The 15956-nt window shown below is 35.5% G+C and overlaps 2 protein-coding genes across 2 annotated transcripts in view; one reads left to right on the top strand and one right to left on the bottom strand.

The window, feature by feature from the left end:
* LOC108774386 (NF-kappa-B-repressing factor) overlaps positions 1-1163 on the top strand; it is a 3126-nt gene extending 1963 nt beyond the window's left edge. The window contains exons 5-8 of the mRNA XM_018540480.1: positions 127-253; positions 374-558; positions 649-825; positions 897-1163. Of these exons, the coding sequence (XP_018395982.1) occupies positions 127-253; positions 374-558; positions 649-825; positions 897-1089 (682 nt within the window). The 3' untranslated portion in view covers positions 1090-1163. The remainder of the gene's footprint in view (positions 1-126; positions 254-373; positions 559-648; positions 826-896) is intronic.
* Positions 1164-6388: 5225 nt separating this feature from the next.
* Positions 6389-14185, bottom strand: LOC108774390 (IDLSRF-like peptide). Its single transcript, XM_018540485.1, has 4 exons — positions 13550-14185; positions 8339-8467; positions 6957-7109; positions 6389-6656 (listed from the first exon to the last, which is right to left on the bottom strand). Exons 1-4 carry the CDS (start codon positions 13677-13679, stop codon positions 6463-6465), a joined length of 606 nt encoding a protein of 201 aa, XP_018395987.1. The 5' UTR covers positions 13680-14185; the 3' UTR covers positions 6389-6462.
* Positions 14186-15956: the final 1771 nt, after the last annotated feature.

Genomic DNA, 15956 nt, shown 5'->3' with positions numbered 1-15956 from the left:
GCATGTCGCGTATGTATGGTATATGTATATGCATGTATGTTATATAAATCTAATATTCATAAATACAGTTTTATTCATAGATACAACAGTTGCAAAAATGAGATATTTTTCATTATAACTTTTCAGGGAATGCTCTCTTAATTTTGACTTACAGAAATTAAGTTGTAGCACTGATACCAATAAGAAAGTAGCCAGACAAAAAGCAGCCGCTGTTGCATTAGAAAAATTACAAAAACACTGCTATACAGTTAAGGTAAAGGAAATGTTTTTCATGAATCTTTGCATGAAAGAAAGAGAAAAAAAGAGAGAAAAATATAGTTTTTGTATCTTTTTTTTTAAAATTATTTTTATATATTCTGTAAAATTTTTTCAGGTTAAAAAAGACATATGTGCAAAAGTAACCGTAACGACAGAAGAACTAATGTCTCAGGAATCTCTCTCCAATGATGATTTGAAAGTATCTAATTGCATTGGGAAAAATATGATGAAAATGATGGGCTGGACTGGCGGTGGTCTTGGAAAATCCGAACAGGGTATTGTGGACCCCATGTGTGTCATGTAAGTAATATAGTAAGAAACGATATGTCCCTTTTTCAAAATAATCTTATTCCCTCTCTTTCTTCTGCTTATAAATCTTTTTATTTTTAGGGTTAAAACGCAAATAAATCGAGAAGGTCTTGGCTTGAAAAAAAATTCTTATACGGAGAATGAAATAAAAATCAAATGTCGAAAATTATTTAAAGAGCTCTTACAAATGGATACTTATTCGGGAAACGACATTGTGTTTTTGGATTTTCCTAAAGAAGATAGAGTCGTGATTCATCAGTATGTGTCGCTGATAAGTTACATGACATTTGTAAGAAATACTGCTCTGAAGGTAATAATGCTTCTTTTAGAATTGCACGAACAATGGGTCTTAAATCACGTAGTCAAGGTAAGGATTCACGAAAACTGATAGTCTCAAGTAAAGTCAATATATGGAGTTTGGTCAGAGAATTAAACAATCTTGGTGGAGTTACCGAAAAGTACGAATTGGTGAAACCGACTGATAAAGAATTCATTTCATTACCAACTTCTACTTGTATATAAAAAATGAAGATATTATATATGTATATTTAAAGTATTTAAACGATATCATCTGTGACATTGATGTAGTAGCATAAAAAGGATTATATGAAAATAAATAAATAACTTTTTTCAGAAGTCTTTCCGTAATATTTTATTGTTTAAACGATCCAAAAAACAAGCTGTTTGAAGTAATATCACGACGCTCAATATTTTTCTAGCACGCAATCCGAAATAGCGAGATTCGTTCAATCCTTGTTCCTAACGGACGTTGTATTTTTACCGAATGAAAAGCCATATGTTGTAGATCAAAATATCGCATCACGTCGCCAGTAAAACAGCGCAAACAAATGCAAGGGGTGAGACAGTAAAAAGCAATTTTCTGAAATCGTGATTATGCAGGCAGGATCTATAGATTCGTAATTAATTGCGTTGTTCATCGAGCAATTGCAATGCTCACGCTCGCATACACGATTAACGGGTGAAATCGTGCTACATTATACATAATTCGAGGCATTAGTAATTAAAACTAAAAAGAAGCGTTCTCACTTAACGATTATAATTGTTGCGACAAAATCATTCTCAAAAGCGCCTGGCGTTCAATCGAATAGAGGAATACAAAAAATCTGAAAAAGCAGATGGTTACTTACAGCAGTATGTCGCAAGTTGCCGTGTAACTTGACGTATAATAAGAGACTTTGGCAGTACAACAATCAGAAGTCGAAAGGTAACATATACAGATAATACGACGGTGCGTGATATTTTAATACATTATCACATCGTTGAAATCTCTGATAATTAAAGTGGTCAATATCTTCTTTTTTTCTTTTTCTACATGTAGGTCGTGTATATGCATATATATGCGTGCGTACCATCAGTTTGAAATGACAAGGTTGAAGATTACATGCGTCTCTCCTATATAATCACTTCGATTTATTGATTTACTTAACGTCTACTTAGCGATGTATACATACGCATATTACAACAACAATATAACACCATGTAAATGGGCAACGAGAGCAACAAAACAACGCGTATACATAAACGTGTATATAGAAGAAAAGCAAAAAGCACCTTCGTTAATCAATTAATTGATCATGCTATCGCGCGCATAATATAGATGAAATATTTTTATAAGAGCTCTGGCACAGTATCCATTTGCGTAGATTTAAATATTTATGAAATTTGAAACAGAGAAAACGTCTCCATTAAATACGTAGATTCTGTTATAACTCAATTATTGCATATTTTTTCTCTTTCGATAAATCTCACAAGGTATAAAGGGTTTGTTGGACTAGAAATTGAATTTGAATATAACGCGAAATATTCAGATTGCTGCTGAATTTGGTGCTATTAAAAGACGCGTGTGAAAACATTTCATTGTTTAATTAAAAGTTATTGTTTAATATAAGGTATTGTTATTATAATTCTGTTTTGCTACGCTACGCAATTTTAAAACCGATTAATTTCCATATGCAAAAATGATGACGTGGTGTAATTTCCCTCGATCTTGCGACACGTCGTTTTCAATCTGATCATTTACATTCAGCGCCGAGTCCTTTTGTTACCCTTTGTCATAATAATGTCAAAGGGCATTGATAAGACACTGAGCGACCATTCGTTATCGAAACTGTGGACGGATCGACAATTTTTCCGAAACCCCCCAGGCTGCGTCGCTGTCTAAATTTTAAATCAGGATTAATCAAGATCGCAAATTTGTAAAAGTCTAGTAGGAATAAGAGTAAATGCATTTTAAAATAGTTATAAACTTTAATGTGTCATGAGATGTAATAAATCATAAAATATATAATTTATTTTTATATATTTTTAATAAAAATATCGCTAATCTAATTCAATCAAGAAGTATTGATATTATTTATTTGAACATCGATCGAATATAATAAAACAGTGAGAGAATATCAAATTGATACACAAACCAACTTCGCCCATACTTCGTGGCTAAATAATATCTGCAACAAGTGTAAATTATAATAAGGAAACATACAAAGGGAAAAGAAGGGAGGGCGGGAGATAGAGAGGAGGAAAATATAATCTCTTATCATTCCAAGATAATGGGTAACGCGTCTTCGTGGCATACATATGTATATATATCGGATACCGGTGGAACTCCGGTCTGCCGCTTTCGGGGGAAATAGATTTGACCTTATGACTTACGACTCGAAATTGGGGCCAAAGAGTCAAGGCACGCGACGGAGAGGCGGAGATAGATAGAGAGAGATGTCGCGGCGCGCCATGACCCCTCGGTCTGATGCCCCGTTGTTCACTAAAACACACAAGTTCCCTCGGATTTTGCCCTCGGTCCAGGCCCTACTTTGGACCGTAATTGACATCTGGAGGGAATATTAAACTTTTTTTCTTCTTTATATACCAAAATATTATCTACCATCTGATAAAAGAGTGATTTCTCTGTTGATATGTATTCGCTATGTATATATGTATAATATTTATATATCTCTAGATTCGCTTACGTTAAATTAATTAGAAGATATGTCTCAATGCATCGTTTAATTTTCGATTAAAAGATACGCTTAGTAAATAGATACGTCGTTATTTATCCCGAAAGGGATGCATTATTCTCTCGAGGTAAAAAAAAAAAGAGATCTCGCCAAACTCGCGCCCGTCCACGATTTCTAGATTGTCGCAAATAGCACAATTTATACACACACATATATAATGTATTTTATGCATGTGTATATAAATGTGTATATATATATAGAAATTTTTAATGTGTTAATTTTCTCTCTTCAAAGTAAAAGGAAAACGCGACGGGAAACATTATATACCTCGAGAGAATATCATACTTATTATTATATATATATATATATATAATTTTTTTAAATATAACTTACTGATATGTATGTGTACTGATATGTATCGTGTTGCCGTAATGAAAATATCATACGCTAGCATTATATATATCTTATATTTTGCTTTCTTTTCTTAATAAGTAAAACGCGCGTCATACCCTGAAAAAACGCGACGCGATGCTCCGTTTCCTCATCATTTTTTTTGTACCCATTTCTTTTAAAAACGCGTGCAACATCATCGCATTGTATATTACGACTGCATGACGTTCACGAGCGCACCGACAGAAATTACCTGATCTTTTTAACATGAAAGACGACGGTATCTCCACCGCATATTGTAACGTTAAACAAGACTGCTTCATCTTACGTCCACATCCATCAATGACATCTTGATCAAAATAGAATTACAACTTGATGCATGGGTGCGGTGAAAATACCGAAGACTTTCTCGGCACGGAATTTGCTATTTTTATTTTTCCTTTCCTTTTTGTTTTTCGCTCGTCGCGGTGTCGCATCGCGAAACATTTTTTTATGCAAAAAGGAGCAACCACGGTGACGAAGCTAAAATTATAAAAAAAACCATACGTGAGAATTGATGTAAAATGTTTTATACTGTTCCAGCAGTAAAATCGCTCATCCGAATAAAAGTTTTATCGTCTCTCCCTATCATCAGTATATGTATAAGATTACTACGTAATTGCAATAAAAACTACGCAGCATCGAATATTAAGCTTAAAAGGATATCCTGCGGAAGTAATTGAGAACAAACGTTACATACATGGTTCTTTTACGCAGAAATAATAAAGAGTAATGTAGATCCCCGCCTTCGACTTTAACTATTAAAGCACAGGTCCAATAGTTGTGCATCCGCGAGAGATAAGTTGCTTCTTGAAGAGAGTAAATTTTACGGCATTGCGTTTAATAAGAATTACATTATCGGCTTCTTCCGCACGACCTTTCCACGAAGTAACGTGATTTTGATTAAAAACCATCCCTTGCCACGTGCTTGAGCGTAATTACTTTCTGAGAGTTTCCTCCCACGAAGTGTGAAGTTCGAACTTTCTGAGATCCTATAATAAATCTCATTGAGACTCTTACTAAGTTTAAGAATTTTAATTTGTTAAGTAGATATTTTATCTCAATTACAATCTCATAACACTTCAATCACGATCTCAAATATTTCAATTCTTCGAGTAGAGATTTAATCATAATAAATTTCTCACGAAAGTAACTCGCGTGGTTTAAGTAAGTTTTTGATGCACAACTGTTGGACCATTATATCACTGCCGATCGCGAACGATTGTCATCAATGTTTCATCACTTATGCAGTACCGTGTACGTGCTCGCATATTTAAAGATACGTTACATCGAAGAAAGCCAAGACACGCACAACAGTGTACTTAGAATGAGAGAACCCTAACAAAAGGTTCAGCAAAGTAGCTATAATATACATGAGGAAGCTCAATTTTAGAAATAGGTCGGACAAAAGCTCATTACTTGTTCGAGAAGAGGATGCGCTTCGACGCGTAACTAGGAGAATGAGAGAAAACGTAAAAGATTCGATTAAATCGTAGCCTGATGAAATCTCTTCTTAGAGTCCTTCATGTAATTTTTCAGAATTTTTCAGAATTTCATATGTATTTTAGTAACTTTTTAGAAAATTTGTTAAAGTAATACGATTGAAACACTTTATCAGAAGTTATACTGACAAGACAATTTTTTCTAGAATTCTTCATGCATATGAAGTTACTTAAATATTCTAAAAAGTTCATCATTTTATAGTTTCTTAAGAAAACTTATAAAATATGAAAAAGTTTAAAGTATTTTCTCAGAAATCTTCATAAATTTAAAATATGATAAATTCTTAAAAATATTTCCTTTATAATCATGAAAATCCGATTACGTTATTTAGGATCAATAATTGTGAAGCTTATCGAAAGTAAAATAGTAACATATTATAAGATATTTAAAAAATTAAAATATAATATTAGATCGTCAGTCATTTGATTGTTTTTTTTAACGAGGATTTTAAATTTAAATCGAGGCATAATTAAATTTTCCGAGTACATAAATTATATCAATCACGTACTGATTATTGCACTCTTCTCCGAGCGAATCAACGATATGCTTGACACGCGTAATGAAATTATCCAATGATAGAGTTACGAGATACACAAAATGAAAATCCGTCTGATTGTTCGTCGTACAGAAGATTCGAAATTCGCACCCTATTCGAGTCTCGATGATCATCTCGGTGCTCGTGATCGCGCTCGGCACGTTGAAGCGAGAGCAAGAGATTCGAAAAGGATAAGAAAGGAAAGAAAAGTGACAGGCTACATCCTGCGCGTAAGAACTCGCGACGAAGGAAAGATAGAAGTATTCGCGGAAAGGATAATTTAGGCTTTATCAAACGAAGGGTCTGCTGGTGCAACGACGGTGACGCGACACCGGCGGTGATGCGACGACGACGACGGCGACGACGACGACGACGATGACGACGACGACAGTTCCTCGTCGACGACGACGACGACGGCGACGACGGTGACGGTTCGGCGACGAGTGTGATCGTTCAATCGAGGAAGCCCGTCTTAACGAGTTTCTCGAGGAAGAACTTGACGTCGCCCAGCTCGGAGTCCTTGATACCGATAGACTTCAGCATCCCCAGATCGCCGTTCTCCACCGCCATGAAAACTGAGCGCAGGTGCTCGAGATCCGAGCGCATCAGGTGCAGCGCTGCGCCGAAGTCCTCGATCGTCTGCGATTCTGACGGCCGAAATAGATAGTCAGGGACTAAGTCGTGAGATCAAATCTTTCGAGGATATAGAGTGATGATGAACAAGATAAATGCTTGTTGAATCGATATTTTTTAAATAAAGTTAGATTAAAATACTTGCGATTTCGTTCTGTATAACGCGGTAATATATTGCTGCTTTTAATAAATTTCCGATATACGTGGAAAAGATTTCACAGTGATATCGGAGAAGTCGAACAGTCCGATCAGGTTTTATTTGGCGTCGCCTTCAGTAGCGCAAAGTGTCGTATATATAATTTCGAGGAACTTACCGGACAGCGCGATGGCCACTTTTTCCACACCACCGAGAGGTTTCAACGTATCGCGTGCTTTGGTTCCGAACAACTTCTCCAAGTAATTGGGACCGTGGCTGGCTAGCAGAGACTGCAGAAAACTCGCAGTTTCCTCTACGGGCGGTCGTTTGGCTGTAACAACAAAAAATTCCATAAAAATTATTTTTAATTTTAATTTATAGCGACATCACTGTAAAATAAAACGACATAAATGCAAAATGCATAATGACCCACTACGCTAGAAATCAATAGCACCGTGCTAAATATCACTTAAAATACTTAAATAAATTGGAAATTCTATCGATTTATTATAATTTATACGTATATATGATATATATATACAGTGTTGTGCAAGGTACTCTATTTTCAATACCTAGGTACAGGTACAGGTACTCTAGAAAAAATGTACCGAGGTACAGGTACAGGTACTAAAAAAATAATATACCTAGGTACAGGTACAGGTATTTTAAATGTACCTTAAAAGTATCTTATAGGTACTTTTATTTTTAACATGAAAGCTCAGGATAAATTGCATTTTGACGACAAAATGCAATTTCGACAGCTTATTTGTTAAATATGATCTATATATTTCATGTATCTGCACGTAATATTTAATTATTAAGTTATTATACATATATCTTATCTATACATACATAAATATTCTATGCAAGTTTAATTTATAAAACCATTTTAATTTTATCAGAATTGACATGTACATATTGACATATGATACATGAATGTAACAAGATACACATTTACTTATTATAAAAATGTGACATTTTAGTACCCCGCTATTATTAAAATGTTACTTATTAACACAGTATCTGAATGTGTAAATAAATTTATTAGAATGATAACATTTAAAAAATCATAAACATTTAGACTTTCATTCTAATTTAGATCATTCTAATAAATTTACACACTCAAATCTTGTATGATGAAGTTTTCAGTTAAGCAATTGTGAATTTGAAAAATAACTGAAGTGTACCTAAATATATAGGTACCGGTACACAAGAAATGATACCTAGGTATAGGTATAGGTACCAGAAAAAAAAAGTACTCGGTACAGTTCCTAGGTACGCAAATTTGTACCTAGTTACAGTACCTAGGTACTTGTACCTAGTTACAGTACCTATAGGTACTTGTACCTAGGTACTGCACAACACTGTATGTATATATATATATATATATATATATATATATAAATCATATGTTAAAAGTAAAATATATTAAAAATGAGAACATACGTTTCACGCACTCAGTGAATCAGTTTGTTTACCACAGTTAGAACGTAATTAATAATGCCAAGTGAGTCGCACTGCTGATTAGATATTAATTAATGAATTCAGAATTAAGCTCACCTGCGGTACACAATCTTGAGTCCTCGTCGTATCCGTCCTGACAGTCCGGTGCTCCGTCGCAGAGATACTGTATCGAGATGCAAATACCGTCGCCCGGACACTTAAACGGTTCATATGGATGGCAAGCCTCTGAAACGCACGTAATAAATTTTGAACGAGCGAGAAAAGTAATTGGAGAAAATAAAGTAAATTAGAGAATCGTAAAATTCTCACAAAAGTATTATTAAGCACTGAGATCTGAATATAGTTTTCTTCGCTTATTATTTGTATTAAAGTATCGTTTCTCGATTTTCATTTAATATTGAGAAGAATAATAATTAATCAGAGGAAAGTAATCTGAGAAAAGTAATTTGAGGAAAGTAATGTGAAAAAAGAACGTGTCTGCTGTTTCCAAATAATCAGAAACGTGTATATACATGCACTCAATCTTATTCTGTGGAAATGGAAATTCGGGAAAGTCGATTATACGTTCGTAGGTGGGACGGTCGCGAGTCACCGGATGATTAAATTACAATGATAACGTATTAAAGTGAGAGATCTGAAACGGAATTAATAAACACGACGCGAGTAATGCGACAGCACGCTTCGTGCGAGAGGCTTTCGGAATAATTGAGCAAACACGCGATCGTATTGCTCACGCTATACAATAGCAGGCGCGCATAGTTAATAGTTCTGAAAAATCAATTAATCAAAACGCTTAATCTGATAGAACTGCAGGAACAATCGTAAACGCGTATTGATTGTTTGCACTTTAAAGCTCGTAAAATTTTCTCCTCGTCAAAGTTTTTCCTCGCAATTCAGAAACAAACCCTATAAAGTCTTTCTATACAAGACATTCTAAGTAAATATTGTGTCAGATTTCATAAAAGTCAGTTGAAATTTTCATGTGTAGACTCTATTAAAAAAAAAAAAGAGTGAAATTGTTATGTATTGAGCCTTTTAAAAGAAGAAATTTTCCTGGATCAGGAAAAGGCTCAATACAATTTCATTTCCTTATAACATCTGTTTGAGGATTTCCGATTCTCAGGAGATCAGATATCGACGTTCTGTTTGTTATATAGAGAAGTTCCACGCTAAAAGCTGTATTTCTGTATCCTTAACGATCTCTCGGAGGAAACGTTTTGTAACACTTTATTCACACGCTCCTCTAAAACGAGGAAAACATCAACAATTTAATGTCCATGAAAATTTTATCCGGTAAAAAACCATCCTCGTGTATGACACCGCAAAACGGAAAATGTATGGTGCAGGCGGTTCTACTTGGCGATCGATTGTGTAATATTGTGCCACATTCGTTATACGATCGCCCACGTTCATTTCGCACGTAAACGTAATTTGTACCGCAAACACAGAACACCGTGTCCACAAAGCATGATCCTATGACAGTCAATTTTGACCGCATTAAGAGTTCGATGCGTTATACGTATATATATGGAAAACTATATCGAACCGCATCGCACCGGTGCGGCGCGGCGGTGACCCCGGCCATCAGCGTTATTAAATTATTACACACATACGTCACAGTTCTCTTTCTCATCCGCGTGTTTAGACAGGGCGTTTACGTGGGTTTCGCAGGTAAACATTTCACCAACGAGAAACCTACCGGGGTATCGTATCCGGATCGCGTCATATCAAGAATTGCATCAAGTTTAAACCGGGGCCGCGGAACATTATTAAATTGCTGCACGAGCGCGAACGTCGCAATTATTCATCACATGTTTAGATAAGACTCCCACGCATTCGTGGGCGTTTCTCATCAGCGACATTACAAATATTTTACCGATCGACGTCGCGAGCGATGATTCCCCGGAGAGTTAGCCGCTATCCCCGCGGGACCGCGACCTCAATGCATTCCGAATGAAATATCATCGTGGAGGGAATATTAAGAACAAGATTACGCGCCCATTTGCAGATGGGAGATACTCAGGTGTAATGAATTTTAAATACGAGCATTTCAATCGGTAACTACCACTTTGGACTGCTATTCTCCGCACGCTACGGAGTTCTGTCTGTGTAGGATACGAGTTACAAACAGTTAAAAGCGAGCTTAAATCTACTCGAAGAGAAAGTTTCTACAAACTGCATTTCGCCGATGACCGAAAGATGGAAAATAAATAGAAATTTATCGACTAACGACTTATTTCTGAAAGCAACTGCTTCATTAAATGTTCTATCGTTCGACTGTATCATCTCTCATAAATAGAAATTTATCAAATAACGACTTATTTCTAAAAGCAACTGCTTCATTAAATGTCTATCGTTCAACTGTATCATCTCTCACTTGACCTCTTACTCATTTCTTATTTTGGTTGGAATCCGCGGAAAAAATATAACTTATTTCTCGACGTTACTTTGGAAATGCATATTAAGATAACAAATAAAATAGCAAAAATTCTGCCATTTTAGAAAGAAAAATAATTAAATAAAGAAATAAGGAGATAAAACTGGGAGAGTATTGGATATAATATTTTTTTATATTAAAGCATCGTGAGAAAGAGACGGAAGTTACACAGTGCTCGAGAGAATCTGAATTTTATTCCATTTGACGTAACTTTGCGGTATCATTATCTTTTTTTCTTTTAGAACAAATAGGATTTATGCAATAGATAATTATGAAAAACAGAGAGCTCTTGGTTGAAACAAGGGATATTGGATATGATATTTTTAGTATCAGAGCACAATGAAAAATGGAAGAATTGTAAAGTGGGTCTAAACTTTTTTAGTTGACGCAACTTTGCAATATCATTACTCAGTTAAAAAAAAAATAAGTTTATGCAATATATAGATGATTATGAGACACAGGGGAGTTCGAGTGAGACAGGGGATATTGGATAGAATATTTTTAGTATCGAAGCACGGTGAAAGATGGAAGAATTATAAAGTGGGTCTAAATTTTATTAGTTTGCGCAACTTTGTAATATCATTACTTTTTCTTAGGAAAAATAAATTTATGCAGTAGACAATTACGAGAACCGGGTAACTGGGCGGTGAGACAGCGAATATTAGACACGATAGTTTTAATATCAAAATGTATATATAAGGTGAGAGATAGAAAATAAAATGCGTTTAAAGATTATTATAGTTAGTGTAACTTTGCAGTATCGCATTACTTTTGTTTAGAAAACATAGATTTACGCAATAATGAATTATAAGAAACGGAGGCGTAGGGTATAAGATAGGGGATGCAACGACCGCATGTGAAACCCGCTTCGCGACAGCCTGACCCTGAATAGCCGCGAGGTGAGTAAAAACGCGTGTTTCTAAATGTCATCGGCTATATGCGACTCGGTACGCGTTAAGTATGCGCGTTATTGACCGAGAGCGAACGTACTTACACGTAACTAACCAGAGTACACACTCACCATATGACCGAGTTTCAACGAAACATCTCCGTCGTAATTCTCTGGATTCGTTAATTTTAATGAATGTTCATCAGAAAGAACATGATGATGCAAAAGGCGACGGTATTGAAAGCTTCCTGTCCATTTGCAGTATAACCCTTATAAATGTTCCGCATGAGTTCGTATATAACACGTTTACTTTAGTTTACTTGCTGTAAGCTTAAGTTTATACGTGTAACTATCTCGTATTACGTTACATGCGAAAGAAAAAGTTTTTAATTCTTATCTCTCGAATCAACGATTATATTCTTTAGTTAATTTCAAATAGATTTTATTGATAAATTTGTCACTTATAATTTAATTATATAGATAATAATTGGAATAGATAAATATATGAAGCTGTAAGAAATGTTATAAAAATGCAATGAATAATTTCTCAAAACATTCTCATAAAGTCAACATCAAAGTATAAGTCGTGGAATTATACGTATTACGTACATAGATGACGGTGGAAGTGAAACAGCTTATATGTATTTATATGCGAAATAAGGATTATGTATGCAAATTCGTTCGTAAGTTCCATGTAAAGCTAATTTGTTTAATTAATACGTCTGCAGTAAGCTTTTCTAATTAAAATTTCGCAATCATGTGAACATAAATTAGTTTCTCGAGCTCTTATAGTTTCAATCGGTTGCAGTAGTTAAAATTACGTTTGGACAGACGGTATAATATGCTCGGATAACCTTTTCAAATGTTTACATATATTATTTAATACATCCTCTAGGAACAGCTGACATTAATATCGCATTAAATATATAAATACACGTTTATCATAAACAATTAAACTTGTCATCCAACTGCTACAATTTTATAAACATTAGATTGTTTGCATTCGTATATGAAAAAAATATGAAAGCACATAAAGTGTAGTAAATTGTGAAATGTATTGCGATAAAATGTTCCATATGTAATATAATTTATTTTAAATTACACAATGTTCAAGCAAAAAATAAACTGGTACGAACAAAACTACAAACAACTATAAATATTTGATAAATGTTAGTAATAGTTGATTATCGCTCGTAAATAAATTTATACGTAAGTATGTTGTAAGTGTATTGTAATCAAAACATGAAATTCTATAAACCATTGCGAATAAATCGATTAAATAAATGTTGAAGAAACAATTTATGCAAAATACAGAATGTAAAAAACTATTATTGTGATACAAATTTTGTAAATATTATATACAAATATGGAATAAAAAACGTTTTTACGTATGTAAAAAATACACATTTCATTATCACTTGAATAATATTTAACAATTTATAAAATCATTCCGGATGAAAGTTTCATTAAAATTGTGTGTAATATTCTTACAATTAATAAATTTATGTTTCTATTAATTTAATTTTATCGTTATAATTAAAGACTTACATTTAATTGTATTGACTCTTATTTATATGTTATCTTGTTTTATATTTTGTAATATTCTTACAATACACCATTATGTGTGCAATTCTCAAGATTTTCTCCAAAAGAACTTTAGAATAATTTTACTTTTACGCGTTTTCTTCCGTGCGATCGGCTCACGATGGCGCGCCAAAGACTCGTGGTCTCGTTGACAGTTCAGCTTTTTCGAAGGTGTGTTGCTAAATTTTCATCGTTTCCTAATAGGGGATCTACAATAGAGGTCATAGGGTCTTAAGTCGCAGAAAATTGACCAATCATAGTCGATTATTCTTCTCATATTCGATACTGTGATTGGTAAATTTTCTACGACTTAAAACCCTACGACCGCTGAGTTTTTTTTGTATCTTATAGATCCCGCGTAATTCTATCGTGTCGAGATCTCCCGTTGTCGACTTACCCGAACGTTTCGTGTTGAAATGACCGTAGAAGCGGCTGAGGTCGATCGCCATGACAGCGCGCGGAAAGGCGGCGCAGGCCGTCAGGGCGATGCCAAGTGCAACCGCACCGTTGCAGAATCTTCGTACCATTCTTGCCTCGCGAATGCGTAACTTTACTAGTTGCAGACAGGCGCTTCTTCTTTTTTGCTCTGTTTCTGTACGACGACTGTGATCTGTTCGAATTCCCTCTTCCTCTCTCCGTCTCTTTCACTTCTTGCGCTGGGAGGACTTTTTTTCTCCCTGAGGAATCCTCGATTCCTTCTCGCGAGTGAGGTATCGTCGCCCTCGCGAGAATCACCTAACTCGCTCGCCCGCTGGTATCTGATGCGTCACCAAGGTGTTCGAGTAACTCCTCGGGGTGGCTCGCGCAAGGTCCCTCGCCCCGAGAGCACTCCGCTGTCTCCGCTTCGGCTGCGCTGCGTCTGTATGCGTAGGTGCGAATATTAACGGCGCGGCGCGGCGAGGTCGCTCTCACCACCCACCACGTTCGCCCTTTCTCGGAATCTTTCTGGTCTCTCGCTCCCTCAGACCGCTCTCTTACCACCTCCTTTTTCCACTTATGTAAGAAAAAGAACCCCGCTGGACGCGTGACGATGCACAGCCACACTGCGAATTGCGAACACACCTGCGCCACGCGATCTCACCTGCGGCCGGCTCGTGTTGGTGGTTGGGGAAGGAAAGGGGGAGGACGAAGTGGACGCGTGGGAGACCGGTCGACCAATCGACCGTTGGGTTACGCTGGATACGGCCAATCGGAAAACGTAAGATCACAGGTCTACTCTGGAACACCCACGCTTGCCGTTGCGTTCAGTCGCATCGATTTCAACCCCTTGTCGTCCAGTGGCGTAAGCGAGGGGTTGTTAACGCAAATGGACTCATTCAACTATAATGCATCGAAATCATATTTTTATTGTTTCTCACCGTAGATACCTTTTTCCATTGTATTCAATTTTTACACGATCGCTATTCTGGCATTTTTTCCTTTCTTTGTTTTCTTCGCACCAAGTATGTTCTTTCTTTATTACGCCCTGCTCCCAGCTTACTGTTACGCTCCTGTTCTTCTCAATAGATAACTTTCGCTTGTGTTACAAGACACTTTAAGCGCCCGCGATAATATGTCGACATTTAATAATTTTGTGACGAATTAGCTGGTATCTAATTGCTGTAATTACTTGACGCTCTCGAGTCGTGCACAATTGCTTCTCAAACGACGCGTGGTACTTTGGCTGTAAATCTTCAAACAATATAACGAGATTGATAAACAATAATTATCACGTAAAATACATGTCGAGTACTGTTTACCGCAATATAGAACATTGCATTATCGATTATTTTACTTTCAATCGCAAAGAATGAACGCCTAGAATTTGTGTACATTATTTGGCATAACGTTCTAAATGAAGAATAAATGCGTACGTTAGACATGATGATATATTATATTGAATACTGTTATTACGGTATCAATGTTGGTAAGAAACTTCGATAAAAAAAAGGTAATAGATATATATTGTGTCTGATATAAATATAAACGAATGATATATTAGTAAATATGTATAACGAATGATGATAACGTTTGTTATTATACTTGTTTTTAGGAAATTTGTTATTATACTTGTTTTTAGGAAATTTTCTTTCTTTTACGTATAAAATTAAATAAGAAAAAGAAATTTATTCTTTTTAATTTATAGTTTTTAATTTAACTCGATGCCGATTTTATAGAACTTGAAGAAGTTTCTATTTATGAGATCTCTTCCCGGGAAAATGAAATGTGGTTATACATTCGTCGGTTATCCAAGTTATTACGTGGGATTAGCGCATTCTACGCGTACTTTCATTTTATTTCTTATTGCACTTTATTTTCTCTCTTTACGATTCTCTTCTGCAATACTGATATACGCGAAATCCATATACATATTATTAATATTTTTAAAATAACAACTTTTCTTGATATATATTATCATAATAATTCGTAAAAATATCAGTTTTATTCTAGTGGTTAAAATTTATTGATTTAAAAAATTATTTTTATTAAATTTATTTTATATCAGATTAAACGGAAAATAGTACATTGTGTAACGTGTGTGGTAAGTTGTCTATTGCGCAACGCGAGCGCGGGAGCACGAGCGAAGCGAGTGCGCTTCCCCGCGCCGGGCCGCGCTATAGACAATTCTAGCACATGAGTTGCACTAGAGTCCTAGATATCAGAGAAGCGCAACCGATGTTCCGCGTCCTGATTAGCTGACTGTCAGCCAATCATGACATTCATTCAGTGGTATTAAAAATGGCTGACTAATAGACGATTGGTGGATTTCATATTTCGTCTGCAAATGACGCCATTTTTAATACTTTTCTTAGTAACTAGGACTC

Source organism: Cyphomyrmex costatus, unplaced genomic scaffold, assembly GCF_001594065.2.
Source record: "Cyphomyrmex costatus isolate MS0001 unplaced genomic scaffold, Ccosl1.0 scaffold251, whole genome shotgun sequence".
Taxonomy (NCBI): Eukaryota; Metazoa; Arthropoda; class Insecta; order Hymenoptera; family Formicidae; genus Cyphomyrmex; species Cyphomyrmex costatus.
Note: the sequence above shows the minus strand (reverse complement) of the source record. Positions and strands in the feature narration are given on the sequence as shown.